This window comes from Euprymna scolopes, chromosome 5, assembly GCF_053919585.1.
Source record: "Euprymna scolopes isolate OS-2025 chromosome 5, ASM5391958v1, whole genome shotgun sequence".
Classification (NCBI taxonomy): domain Eukaryota; kingdom Metazoa; phylum Mollusca; class Cephalopoda; order Sepiida; family Sepiolidae; genus Euprymna; species Euprymna scolopes.
In genome coordinates, this window is record NC_136486.1 from 42,548,019 (window position 1) to 42,562,077 (window position 14,059).

A 14,059-nucleotide genomic window follows, 5' to 3' on the forward strand; every position below is an offset into this window, starting at 1 on the left:
CCCTAGGGAATACAAAAGCTGACCTAGCTGCTAAAGAGTCACTAAACTTGGAAATCTCCAACATAAAAATCCCCTACACTGACTTTAAACCAACCATAAACCTGTATATCAAAACAAAATGGCAACAACAATGGAACACTTATACAAAAAACAAGCTACAAGAAATCAAACCTACACTTGGAGAATGGAATCCCAAATCTAAACTAAACCGAAGAGAAGAAGTGATCATTACAAGATTAAGAACAGGGCATACAAATATCACCCACTCATTCTTATTAAAAGGAGAAAATCCACCTGAATGCTTACCTTGCCAAGAAAACTACACTGTTAAACATTTTTTAATTAACTGCATTGACCTAGCTCCCCTACGCCAAAAACACTACAGCATTAACAACATTAAAGATCTCTTTGAAAAAATAAATGAAAAAACAATTCTAAATTACTTGAAAGAGGTAAACCTCTCCTCCAAAGTATAAATCTACCAAAACAAAAAAAAAAAAAAAAAAAACTTTTCAACCCAAATCTCTTACAAACCTTCCTCCAATCTTACCTTGACATACTGGAAAATAAAGAACACCTACCTTACTAAGACATCCAAAGAAAAAAAAAATGAACTTATTTGGCCTTAAATGACCATGCAGCTGTTGATAGGCCAATAAACTGAACAAACAAACAAACAAAAAGATCTGTATCTCTCTTTCTCTCTGCTAGATCTGTATCTCTCTTTCTCTCTGCTAGATCTGTATCTCTCTTTCTCTCTGCTAGATCTGTATCTCTCTTTTTCTCTGCTAGATCTGTATCTCTCTTTCTCTCTGCTAGATCTGTATCTCTCTTTCTCTCTGCTAGATCTGTATCTCTCTTTCTCTCTGCTAGATCTGTATCTCTCTTTCTCTCTGCTAGATCTGTATCTCTCTTTCTCTCTAGTAGATTTGTATCTCTCTTTCTCTCTAGTAGATTTGTATCTCTCTTTCTCTCTAGTAGATTTGTATCTCTCTTTCTCTCTAGTAGATCTGTATCTCTCTTTCTCTCTAGTAGATCTGTATCTCTCTTTCTCTCTAGTAGATCTGTATCTCTCTTTCTCTCTAGTAGATCTGTATCTCTTTCTCTCTAGTAGATCTGTATCTCTCTTTCTCTCTAGTAGATCTGTATCTCTCTTTCTCTCTAGTAGATCTGTATCTCTCTTTCTCTCTAGTAGATCTGTATCTCTCTTTCTCTCTAGTAGATCTGTATCTCTCTTTCTCTCTAGTAGATCTGTATCTCTCTTTCTCTCTAGTAGATCTGTATCTCTCTTTCTCTCTAGTAGATCTGTATCTCTCTTTCTCTCTAGTAGATCTGTATCTCTCTTTCTCTCTAGTAGATCTGTATCTCTCTTTCTCTCTAGTAGATCTGTATCTCTCTTTCTCTCTAGTAGATCTGTATCTCTCTTTCTCTCTAGTAGATTTGTATCTCTCTTTCTCTCTAGTAGATCTGTATCTCTCTTTCTCTCTAGTAGATCTGTATCTCTCTTTCTCTCTAGTAGATCTGTATCTCTCTTTCTCTCTAGTAGATCTGTATCTCTCTTTCTCTCTAGTAGATCTGTATCTCTCTTTCTCTCTAGTAGATCTGTATCTCTCTTTCTCTCTAGTAGATCTGTATCTCTCTTTCTCTCTAGTAGATCTGTATCTCTCTTTCTCTCTAGTAGATCTGTATCTCTCTTTCTCTCTAGTAGATCTGTATCTCTCTTTCTCTCTAGTAGATCTGTATCTCTCTTTCTCTCTAGTAGATCTGTATCTCTCTTTCTCTCTAGTAGATCTGTATCTCTCTTTCTCTCTAGTAGATCTGTATCTCTCTTTCTCTCTAGTAGATCTGTATCTCTCTTTCTCTCTAGTAGATCTGTATCTCTCTTTCTCTCTAGTAGATCTGTATCTCTCTTTCTCTCTAGTAGATCTGTATCTCTCTTTCTCTCTAGTAGATCTGTATCTCTCTTTCTCTCTAGTAGATCTGTATCTCTCTTTCTCTCTAGTAGATCTGTATCTCTCTTTCTCTCTAGTAGATCTGTATCTCTCTTTCTCTCTAGTAGATCTGTATCTCTCTTTCTCTCTAGTAGATCTGTATCTCTCTTTCTCTCTAGTAGATCTGTATCTCTCTTTCTCTCTAGTAGATCTGTATCTCTCTTTCTCTCTAGTAGATCTGTATCTCTCTTTCTCTCTTGTAGATCTGTATCTCTCTTTCTCTCTTGTAGATCTGTATCTCTCTTTCTCTCTTGTAGATCTGTATCTCTCTTTCTCTCTAGTAGATCTGTATCTCTCTTTCTCTCTAGTAGATCTGTATCTCTCTTTCTCTCTAGTAGATCTGTATCTCTCTTTCTCTCTAGTAGATCTGTATCTCTCTTTCTCTCTAGTAGATCTGTATCTCTCTTTCTCTCTCTGCTAGATCTGTATTGGTTCATTCTCTCTCTGCTAGATCTGTATTGGTTCATTCTCTTTTTTTCTTGGGATGTCTCCTGCCACTGACCCTGCTTTATAACTGTTCTGGATTGCATGTTGGTTTTAGCAATACAAAGTAATTTCCTCCATTTAATTATATTGTTTTCGTTGGTTTTGATGTGGGATTGCTCAAGGTCATTTTGAACTTAGTTACTCTAAGTCTTCCTCACCCTGCCTTTTCTTGGTTCCCTTAAATAAAGATGTGAGTACATCTATTTGTCCAACTAAAGCTTTATTGGACATGTCCATACCACTGAAAATGGTTAGAATACGGAACTGGCTTCAGTCTGGACACCTTGGTGTCAAACTTAAGGATTCAGAACTAACTCGATCACTCTGAGGTAAACAATAAATCTACTAAATCTGCTTTTTGAAATGAAAAGGAAAAAAGCAAATAAGTTCAAGATAGTATACTTAAATAATAATCTTAAAATACATTTTGTAGATATTCCATGTTTGATCATAAGTGATAAATTGGTATTACTGGAAGTTTCACGTTTTAAATCCTCAAACTCATTTCACCAGTAATCCAAGCATTTCTCAAAAAACAAATGTCTTTTTGAATGCGAGATGATGCTACACCGCATATGAACAGTGAAAGCTAAATGGTCTGATAGAACAACAGACTACGATTGTCATTCCAAAAGTAAAGCCCCCTTTTTTATTTTTTAATTCAAAGAATTGAAGAGCTGTGAAGATGAGTGGTATTATCAAAATGAATGATCTTTTGTGCTCCAAAATCTTTTATACATAATCACGATCATTCTCAATGCACTTTTACCAGAAATTCAATGACTCATCCCTGCTTCTGATGCATATCCATGACAGGGTTGTGTTCTTAATTCCCGCACTTTCAATATCTTTGACAAAGAGATGAAAGTTTCAAGTTATGAATACATAAGTTCAATCATCATAACAATGCAATTTGCAATCCCCTCTGATTTATTCAGGTAGAAGAAAAAAAATAGAAGGCATTATTCTTGTGACACCTCTCATATATGTAAGATGGATGTTTGGCATCAATCACTGAAAATCGTTTTTATATTTATAATTAAGTTTTTTAAAAATTCCTAAAGATAAGCAAGCTGTATTTCTGGTAAATTTGTAAAAATTCAAATGTTGAAAAATGTAAATGGGTAAATGATGTTGACAAATAATAGAACCTCTCCTTATTATTTAAAAAAAAAAAAAAAAAAGAAAAAAAAAAGTATTTATGTAGAAACATGTTTTATAGCAATATTTAATTTCACGTTTTTTTTTTTTTATGGCTTTTATTTTAGTCATTTAAATTTGTATTTCTCTTTTGCAGCTGTGGATGCACGAGGACGTCAGCATTGGGTTGACAAATTACGAGCTACAGCCGAATACCACACAGCAAATTTAGTCCAAGTGAGACTTTTTTTTCTTTTTTTTTTCCTTTTTCTTTTTTTTCTTTTTTTTTTTTTTAACTAGCCTGGGTGCCCGGCATTGCCCAGGTGTTTGAAGGTATGTGTTGAGCAAAAAAATATAGTTGTAGTAGGCAGGCAGGCTCAAACCCATGACGCGAAGGTGGAAAAGAAAGTGGAGGTGTGTGTAAGGGTGTTGGTTGAGCAAAAAGAAAGAAAAAAATAGGAGTAGTAAGCAAGCTCAAACTCGTAATGCGGCAGAGGAAAAAGAGGTGAAAAAGAAAAAAAGAAAACGCTCTTATTGATGAACCTACCATAGTTGTGATGTCACGGATGGTCAAAATATTTAACCAGTAAACTCTTAAATTACTGGTTGCAAAGTACTAAAATTCACAGGAATAGTGCACTGTTTATAGCAAGTAAAATCTTTGTATGGATAACGTGTACAAAAATGTGTCGGCAAGTTGAAATGAAAAATATGGTTCAATCATGTTCTGCAAAGCCAAAAAAACAAAAAGAAATTTTATTGTACAAATCAACCAAATTGAACTCCCTGAATATATATTTGAAAATATAAAGTACTTGGAACATAAAAACTTCTATTAAAGTGACTGGACCTGAAAAGGGTTGATATACTGCAAAACGGTCAAATAAACTAAACACCATGAATAAATATTTGAAGAAGATATAAAGAACATGAATCATAAAACCTTTTATTAAAATTACTGGATTTAGCATTGAATAACTTGAAATGGGTTAATATGCCAAAAACAAAACAACCAATGAAACCTTATCAGATGTAGCAGGAGTACTCCATCTTAAGACATATTTGACTCTCATCCGTGTAGAGGATTGCATCAGGAATTGGGTACTTTCTGGATTAGTAGAATGATTCAACTATTTTTCCCCACAATCTTAGATATAAGTATTTCAATGCAAATTTCTCCGAACTATATCTTCAGTGGTTGAATAGCATAGTGGCTCTGAGAAAATTTCATACACCGAAACCTTGCCTGTCGTTGTGAGTCAAATATATATATATATATATATATATGTATGTTAATTCTCTTTCCTATAATAATTGTTGGTGGCTTGGAGGTTAATACCAGACTATGGGGTCAAAGGAAACTTTGTGACTGGGTTTGAACTTCCTTCAACTGGTAGTAATTATTACTTTCTACACGTGATTGCATAAGCATTATGTAGGTTAAGATAATTAATATCTATTTATAAAAAATATTATGTATACACCTGCTGGCTTCATCAAGTTCGCTACTTGAATATTGAAAGAAATTTTTTAAATAAACATTTCATTCATAACTCTGTAAACACAAAATGAAATCTTTTGAATTTATATATCAATAAATATTAACATTTTAGTAATTTTGATGCAAACATTTTTTTGAAATATGACCGAAGAGAAAGAAGAAATAGATTTGCCTGGATGATGATGCATCTGCGTGTTACAGTTTAAAAATAGAACATAACTTGCTGAGAATTCAGTTTTTCCTCCCTAATAAAACGGCTAAGAAGAGAAGCATTTGAACAAATTTGCTAAATATCTGTCTACAAAATAGAAGAGTTTTACTATTTAGGTGCGACTAAATTAGGTATGACTAGTTGGCGATGATTTACTATTCAGCAGTTTCGGCTCGGGTGAACTGGACCTGTTATAAAAATTTCTTGTGATATTATTGCAATAAACAAAACAAATTTAGTGTTAGAACTTTCAGTCGAAAGTTTATTTCTGGGAAATATTTTTTTCCCTTTTTTTTTTTTTCTCTCCAAGCCATGATCATAAAACTATTAGCAATAGACAGACTACCTAGCTAATTAGGGAATGCATAAAACTTAGGAGCATCATGATAGTTAGACAATACAGAACTCTGAAAATGTGACAGTGATACATGTTCATTCACACAATTATGAGGCAGCATGTCCAGGACTGCAGAACACAATGTAAAAGGAGATCGCTGGTACATATTTGAGCAAACATCAGTGTGAATATGCATCGTTGCAGGTTTGGTCTGTTCACCTGCAGCACAGGGCGGTATTTAAGCATTGCGATGGGGCAAGAACCATGAAATAATCTTTAAGCAACAGAAGTAACTGTTACATTCCGGTGAGTAGATGGCAGATTTAATCCAAGTACCTAAAAAGATATTTATAAAAAATAGTATATAGGAACATAAGTAATTACATTGGAATCAAAATTTTATATGCACAAATTTGTTGATATTGTAACTTAAAAAAAAATTATAATCAATACTGCATGAAATAAAAATTCTTAAAGACTGAGGCTATTTTTTTTTTTTCCTAATCTAGTGTACCACTTTTAAGAAAAGTGGCTTTTCCCCACATTTAAAACCGACCTTGTGTCTGACTCTGTCCTCATGAAGAGGCTTGTAAATAACTATTTTTTTTAATTAAGGTTTGACAAAATTTAAGTTAAAAAAAAAAAAAAAATTGTTTTTTTAATATGATGACAAATATGCATAAAATAAAATTAAAATCAGATTTAGTAATTTACAGTAGTTTTCTGGGATTCTTATGTCATAAACAAGAAGCAATTGATTTTAATTTAGGCAGACTGGCATGTTTTTCTTTTTTTTATCTTTGTAAAAAAAAATGTTTTCTTAGGGAAAATATTTTTAAAATATAAGTTGAATATAAAAAGAAAAAACACTCTGGCCTACAAAAAATGCCTCGGCAGTCCATTGGCATTTCTCTGTAGGGGCGCCTCAGACTAAAACTTTTTGCGATTTAGTTAAGTTTTTTTTATAGTAAAAAAGCTTTTTTAAATAAATACCACAAAAACTTAAAAAATAAAAAACTGATCCCCTTAAGTTTGACCAAAAATTTTATTTTTATGCCAGTTTAATTTTTTTCAACTAGTAAATGACAATCACAACAAATTAGTACACTTCTTCCAAAAAAAAAAACCAGTAGTCTATAATGAATGCTAATTTTAACAAAGAAGTGCTAGAAAACTTTTAAAAATTGATTTTTTTTTTTTTAACTTCATTCAATATTGTTTAAAAAAAAAAAAATTTAATAGATTAACTCTCATCAATGAGCTATTAATTTTTGATTTGTTCAGCAAGCTCAAATATCCCCCACTCTATCTGTGCCTAAATCTAAACACAGACTCCATGAACAAAGTTTCTTTCTTAGAACTGTACACATTCTATTCTGATGGCTTGCTTTCTGACTGACTACAATATGGTTGATTTCAAGTTCTTGTTAAGTTGACCCCTTAAATAATCAAATTAGACCCAATTTCCACCACTAACGATCACTACGATGTTGTCCAAGTGACCACCATACATTCATTAACCCTTATCCTCGAGTGTCACTCAAGCCTTCATAAGTAGTGACTCGCTTGTAAAAAATGTTTGCCTAATGATTTTACCTATAAATAAAATGTGCTTCTGTGTAGCTTACTTACTATATATCAGTACTAAAATTTACTGACATATTGAGCATGGTTGAAGTAGTGTTTATGCATCTGTTACCGCTCTATTTTTTTAAATAGTATTTTCAAGTTAAATTCAATTTTTATGATATTTTTGTTCATTAGATTGTTAGGTGAAAGTACAGGATAGTTACAAAACACACTCCCCTTCCCTATGTTAAGAATGGGTTTCTGGATGTTGTTATTTCAGCACAGTAACATATGATACAAAAGTACCGTTAAAGTAAATACTGAAAAAAATATCTGTAATTTTAGCTCCTATTCAGAAGGTTAGACATAAGGTCAAGTGTGGGTTTGATGAAAATGTTTCTGTGGAAAAAAAAACTGGGTTCAAACTTTGTACACCCAGGTTTTCTGTCTATGTTGTTAATCATTTATTACATTTGCAAAGCTATACAGCATAATCACGTTGACACACACACGCATATATCCACACACACACATGCACATAAATATACACACATGCACGAACATAAATGTACACACACATGCACACATAAATCTATACACACATATGCGCATACATAAATCCACACACACACATATATGCGCGCACATAAATCCACACACACATATATGCACGCACATAAATCCACACACACATATGCGCACACTTAAATCCACACACATGCGCGCACATAAATCCACACACACACACATGCGCGCACATAAATCCACACACACACGTGTACACATAAATCCACACGCATATATACACGCACATATATCCACACACACACACACACAATCATGCATGCACATATATCCACACACACACACGCACTCATATGCGCACACATATATCCACACACTCGTATGCGCACACATATATCCACACACTCGTATGCGCACACATATATCCACACACTCGTATGCGCACACATATATCCACACACTCGTATGCGCACACATATATCCACACACTCGTATGCGCACACATATATCCACACACTCGTATGCGCACACATATATCCACACACTCGTATGCGCACACATATATCCACACACTCGTATGCGCACACATATATCCACACACTCGTATGCGCACACATATATCCACACACTCGTATGCGCACACATATATCCACACACTCGTATGCGCACACATATATCCACACACTCGTATGCGCACACATATATCCACACACTCGTATGCGCACACATATATCCACACACTCGTATGCGCACACATATATCCACACACTCGTATGCGCACACATATATCCACACACTCGTATGCGCACACATATATCCACACACTCGTATGCGCACACATATATCCACACACTCGTATGCGCACACATATATCCACACACTCGTATGCGCACACATATATCCACACACTCGTATGCGCACACATATATCCACACACTCGTATGCGCACACATATATCCACACACTCGTATGCGCACACATATATCCACACACTCGTATGCGCACACATATATCCACACACTCGTATGCGCACACATATATCCACACACTCGTATGCGCACACATATATCCACACACTCGTATGCGCACACATATATCCACACACTCGTATGCGCACACATATATCCACACACTCGTATGCGCACACATATATCCACACACTCGTATGCGCACACATATATCCACACACTCGTATGCGCACACATATATCCACACACTCGTATGCGCACACATATATCCACACACTCGTATGCGCACACATATATCCACACACTCGTATGCGCACACATATATCCACACACTCGTATGCGCACACATATATCCACACACTCGTATGCGCACACATATATCCACACACTCGTATGCGCACACATATATCCACACACTCGTATGCGCACACATATATCCACACACTCGTATGCGCACACATATATCCACACACTCGTATGCGCACACATATATCCACACACTCGTATGCGCACACATATATCCACACACTCGTATGCGCACACATATATGCGCGCACATATATCCACACACACACACACTCGTATGCGTGCACATAATCCACACATATATATATACACACACATACACTAATATGCATGCACATAAATCCACATACACACATATATCCACACACACTCATGCGTGCACATATATCCCACACACACACACACACACACACACTCATGCGTGCACATATATCCACACACACACACACACTCATGCGCGCACATATATCCAAACACACACACTCATATGTGCGCACATATATCCATATACACGCGCGCATATATATCCGTGTGCACCTGAGCTTTTACAAAGCCAGTGCAGTTGATATCAACACAATTCGAAGATGGGTTTGTCGATTTCAGACTGACGACAGATGTGAGTGGCAAAGCATGCTCCAGATGCCCATGCACAACCACCATCCCATCACTGGGGCATTGACAATTGAGGTGACCATGTAGAAAAACAGAATCTGGAGCACAAAAGCTCACTTGTTTTAATGTCTTTGTAGTTCTTCATTTTTTTTTTTTTTTTTTTTTTTCTATTCAAAAAAATAAGATGTATTACTTTTGGAATGACCCTCATAAATATGTACACATATCTGGCACGAAACAACTTGATTTCTTTTTCTTTTTCTTTTTTCCTTCTTTTAATTTCATCAACAATACTCGGATTAACTTAATCTAGTCAATAATGTCTGGGTTAATCCTTTCAGATCCGTGTTATTGATATATGGGGGAAAAAGTATATATATACGAAAGCACTTAACTGAAATATATATATCACACATGAACACAAATTACATAAATATTGAAGCCGCAATTTAATTCTGCATGTATGCATACATATTAAGTTGCTTAGCTGCCTCAAAAGACAGTGCGTGGGTTGTTGCAGCTTGATGGTGGTTAAGCTTTACCCTTGATAAAATGGCTAGAATGTAAAAAACAAAAACAAAAAAAAACATTTGAAATATTTGTTTATATAAGCATTTTGTTCTCCTCTCTGTGTTTCTTGATGTTATGTGGATGTCTTTGTTGTCCATCGCAGAATGCATCGGCCATACAAACGAGGCATGGCGATCTTGTCTCTTCAGCAATCAGCAATGACCCTGCGCCGTCGATAAGAAATTCTACTGTCGACTTAACGACCAACAGCAGAAGACTTGCCAATTCTACAGAATCATTACAGACTATAGTAACTATGAGGTCAGTTTATCATTTTCAGTTCATTTTTTTTTTTCTTTTTTTTTTTTTAGATAATATTTTGAAATCCTATATCTATATATAGAGATAGATAGACAGATATAGTGTGTAGTGTGTGTAACTTTACATATCTCTATTTCTTTTTCTCTTCCTCATATCCTTTTTGATTCCATATATAAAAAAAAAAACTTTGAGGAATGGTCTTCTGATATTCAGTGAAACATGTGTCAGACATGCTTCATAAAAAAAATAATGAATAAAAACTTATGATTACAAATTAAATACATCATTTTGTTTTGGGATGATAATGATATATATAAAATGTCTATTTTCCTTAAAAAAGGACTGTTATCTGCTGAAAATTAGAATATAAGTTAAGTGGATATTTATTTATAAAATATAAATGGATATGTGTCATGTGATTTGCCTCGTTTGAAAGTTTGAATTTGAGAATGTTTACAAAGCCAACAAAATGGATATGTTTATTTGTTAGAGAATCTACATTGTAATTGGTTTTTAAACAATAATGGTTCTCAAAGTTTGATACATTAAAAAACAACACTAGAAACACCCTTAATACGTATGTATATATATATATATATATATATATATATGAGTTCAAATATGAATTTCCATTTCAAATATTTTTTTAATACAAAATTTTATTGATAGCTTAATTGTGCAGGGCTAGTTATAATTAATTTATTTTTTTACTGCTTTTAATATAGGAACAAAACTCATGAATTTATCGAAAAATCCTTTCTTGTTAATTAGAGCAAACAGTTGTTTTGGCCCATACTAATATATATATATATATATATAAAAATTTTTGAATAGTAAAAGTGACTGGGCTTAAAAATTAAAGAATTTATAAGTCAAAAGCTTGTTCATTCTTTCAAATAAACAATTTATTTTCATAGAAAAAATAAAACCCATTGTTATTTGGTGTAATTGCTCCAATGAAACTATGTTTTCAAAGTGTCAATATTTTTCTTATTAACCCATACTACATGGCCACGTGTGACACACATTTCAACCAACTGTGATAAGCACTTGCATAAATGGATTTTATGTCTCAGAATTGAAATATAATTTACAGAAAGAAAAGAATGTGAGAACCTGATAAAGACTTTTTTAAAGCTTGTTCAGTCTTTTAGGTAAATAATTTATTTTCTCAAGACAAAAAAAGAAAAACATGACCTAGCTTTCTAATTTCTAAATTGTTTTGTTCAATTATTGTAAAATATGAACATTAATTTTCTGATTTACGTTTGTTTGAAAGTTTTACTCAAATAAAATTGTTTTTATTGACTATAAGCTGTACCTACCAAACTCTGAAACATTTTGTTTTACAAAGGAAAAAAAATGTATTGAAATGTATTATTTACATTATTCAAACAACTATTCTCATCTTAGTTGTTATTTTCATGTTCCAGATGATGTAACCTACTTTCTTCAGGTGGATGCTTGTGAACTTAGGAATATTTGTCAAACCTGGAGGTCAGAGGTTACATTAACCTAAATATTGAAAAAATAGGCATCCAAATGTGAATAGTAGTCTGAATAATACAAACTATCAATTCTTATCTAAAAAAATATTCCAAAACAGAATTGTAATATACATGTAATTCCTGGAAAAGTATGCATCTTTTGATTAAAGCAATGACAGATTTGGAAAGTTTTTTTTTATATAATGCCATGTGGGTTAATTAGTAGGTTAAAAGGAAAAAACATGCTTTAAAAAAAAGTTGAGGAATTTTTGACATATTTTTAAGTTTAATTGAATTATATTAAATAAAATTGTTCCAAATTATAACATAGTTTACAAAAGTTAATTAAAAAAAATTGTTTAAACGTGAATTGCCATAGAAAGATATCTTTTCTGACAATTTTTGATTCCACTCGTATGATTTTGAGCATTTGAATTATTTATTAAAAATGATTGGATTTTTATCTGCTACTTTCAAATTTTCAATCTTCTCGTAGTAGTTTGGTCATTCAACTGAGGATCTCAGTAACTCTTGTCCTCCAGTGGCTTTTGGACTTGATAAGTAGGGACTCATTGGTATATATAAAAAAGATAAATATCGTTAAAGTAAAACGATGTAAAGATCTATAATTATTTATATTAACAAGTGCTGTTGTTTGTTTCCAGATCACAATATAAAGTTCCTGTGGCTCAATCAGTTGCTGTGGATCCTTTTAAAGAAGTTAAGGAGTACTTGTACCAGGCTGGTGAATATGCCAACAACTTGAAAGATAAAATAGGAGTAAGTATTGTGGTTCTTCACCCCCTTCTCTTTCTCTGCTTTGTTCCATTGCAAAAGAAGACTACGTTAGTATTTAAAAAAAAAAAAAAAAAAAATGAAACAAACTTTTATTTACAAAATTAAAATTTGAAATTATTTTTGGAAAAGTAAAATATCAACAGACACGCATAATTTATTTCCAGCACTAAAAGGATATTGACAAAGAAATGGAAGCTTCAGTAACTATAAATATAAAATAAATCCAGTATTGTTCTGAGAAGGGCACAGTACTTCTTTATTCATGGGGAGAAATAGAATTCTGGTGTTAAAACATAAATTTTCAGGTTAAGATTTCTTCAGATTTTCTCTAACCACGTTTGTCAATCAACACATCCTTCAGATGGCATCCAGAATCTTTAACATGTTGGTTGATATGTAAAACCATATGTATCCCTCTTGACAATGACTAACCCCTTCGCTTGTATGCTGTGGCTTTCTGTTCATCTTTATCTTGGTGTTTCCATTCAGGCTGTCGTCTTGGTGATTGCTGCAGATGCAAGCACTGGTTTACAAGTGTAAAAAATTAAAAAAAAAAAAAAAAAAATACAAACTCAAGAAAAAACTAAGACACATGGTGTGTAGATCACTTAAATTTTGATCCTGTGTATGTTACGATCGCAGAAAATGACCTTCAAATACTAATGTCTACATCTTTGTTACATTTCAATGTATCTATGTATGTGACTAAGATCCAATTTAGATAATTTGCCTGTCGATGTCATATGTCGTTCGGTTGAAGTCAGTTCGTCTTGGGTCTTCTAAAGCTTTGCTTGATTTGCCACAAACTCAACTACAAAGGGAAAAAAACCTAACTACTCAGTATATTAATTTGTGAACACCTATCCATTCTTTTGCAAATCACTAATCCTCTAATTGTCCTAGGTCATGACTCTTTGTACTTCCAATAATTTTTCCTTTTTTTAATGAATCATTTCCTAATGTTCCATGGTATTGCAATATCATGCATGTAGTTTTAAAGATGAAATCTTCTGACTGATATTTGGTTGCATAATGAATTTTCATGAAAATGCAAAAATAGTCATGTTCTTAGATGTTATGTTTCAGAATTTTTTTAGATAAAGATTGATGATTATTATCTGTCATTTTCATGGCCTATGTGTGTCAAATAATTAAGTCAACTCTGAAATCTATATGGAATTTCGATGTGACCTCTTTATTTAATCCAGTTGTTAAGTAATTATCAGTTTTAGGTCTTTTGGAGGCTGAAGGTTCAATACTCACTAAAAGTGAGACTAAGAATAAAATCTTAACAAAT

General features: G+C 33.3%; 1 protein-coding gene across 11 annotated transcripts in view; it reads left to right on the forward strand.

The window, feature by feature from the left end:
• The window catches only part of LOC145276793 (oxysterol-binding protein-related protein 11-like), a 430,789-nt gene that overhangs the window by 309,660 nt on the left and 107,070 nt on the right, over window positions 1-14,059 (forward strand). For all 11 annotated transcript variants that reach the window (XM_080128095.1, XM_080128098.1, XM_080128099.1 and 8 more), the window contains 3 exons: window positions 3,775-3,854; window positions 10,320-10,477; window positions 12,630-12,744. In XM_080128095.1, coding sequence (XP_079984221.1) covers window positions 3,775-3,854; window positions 10,320-10,477; window positions 12,630-12,744 — 353 coding nt within the window. The remainder of the gene's footprint in view (window positions 1-3,774; window positions 3,855-10,319; window positions 10,478-12,629; window positions 12,745-14,059) is intronic.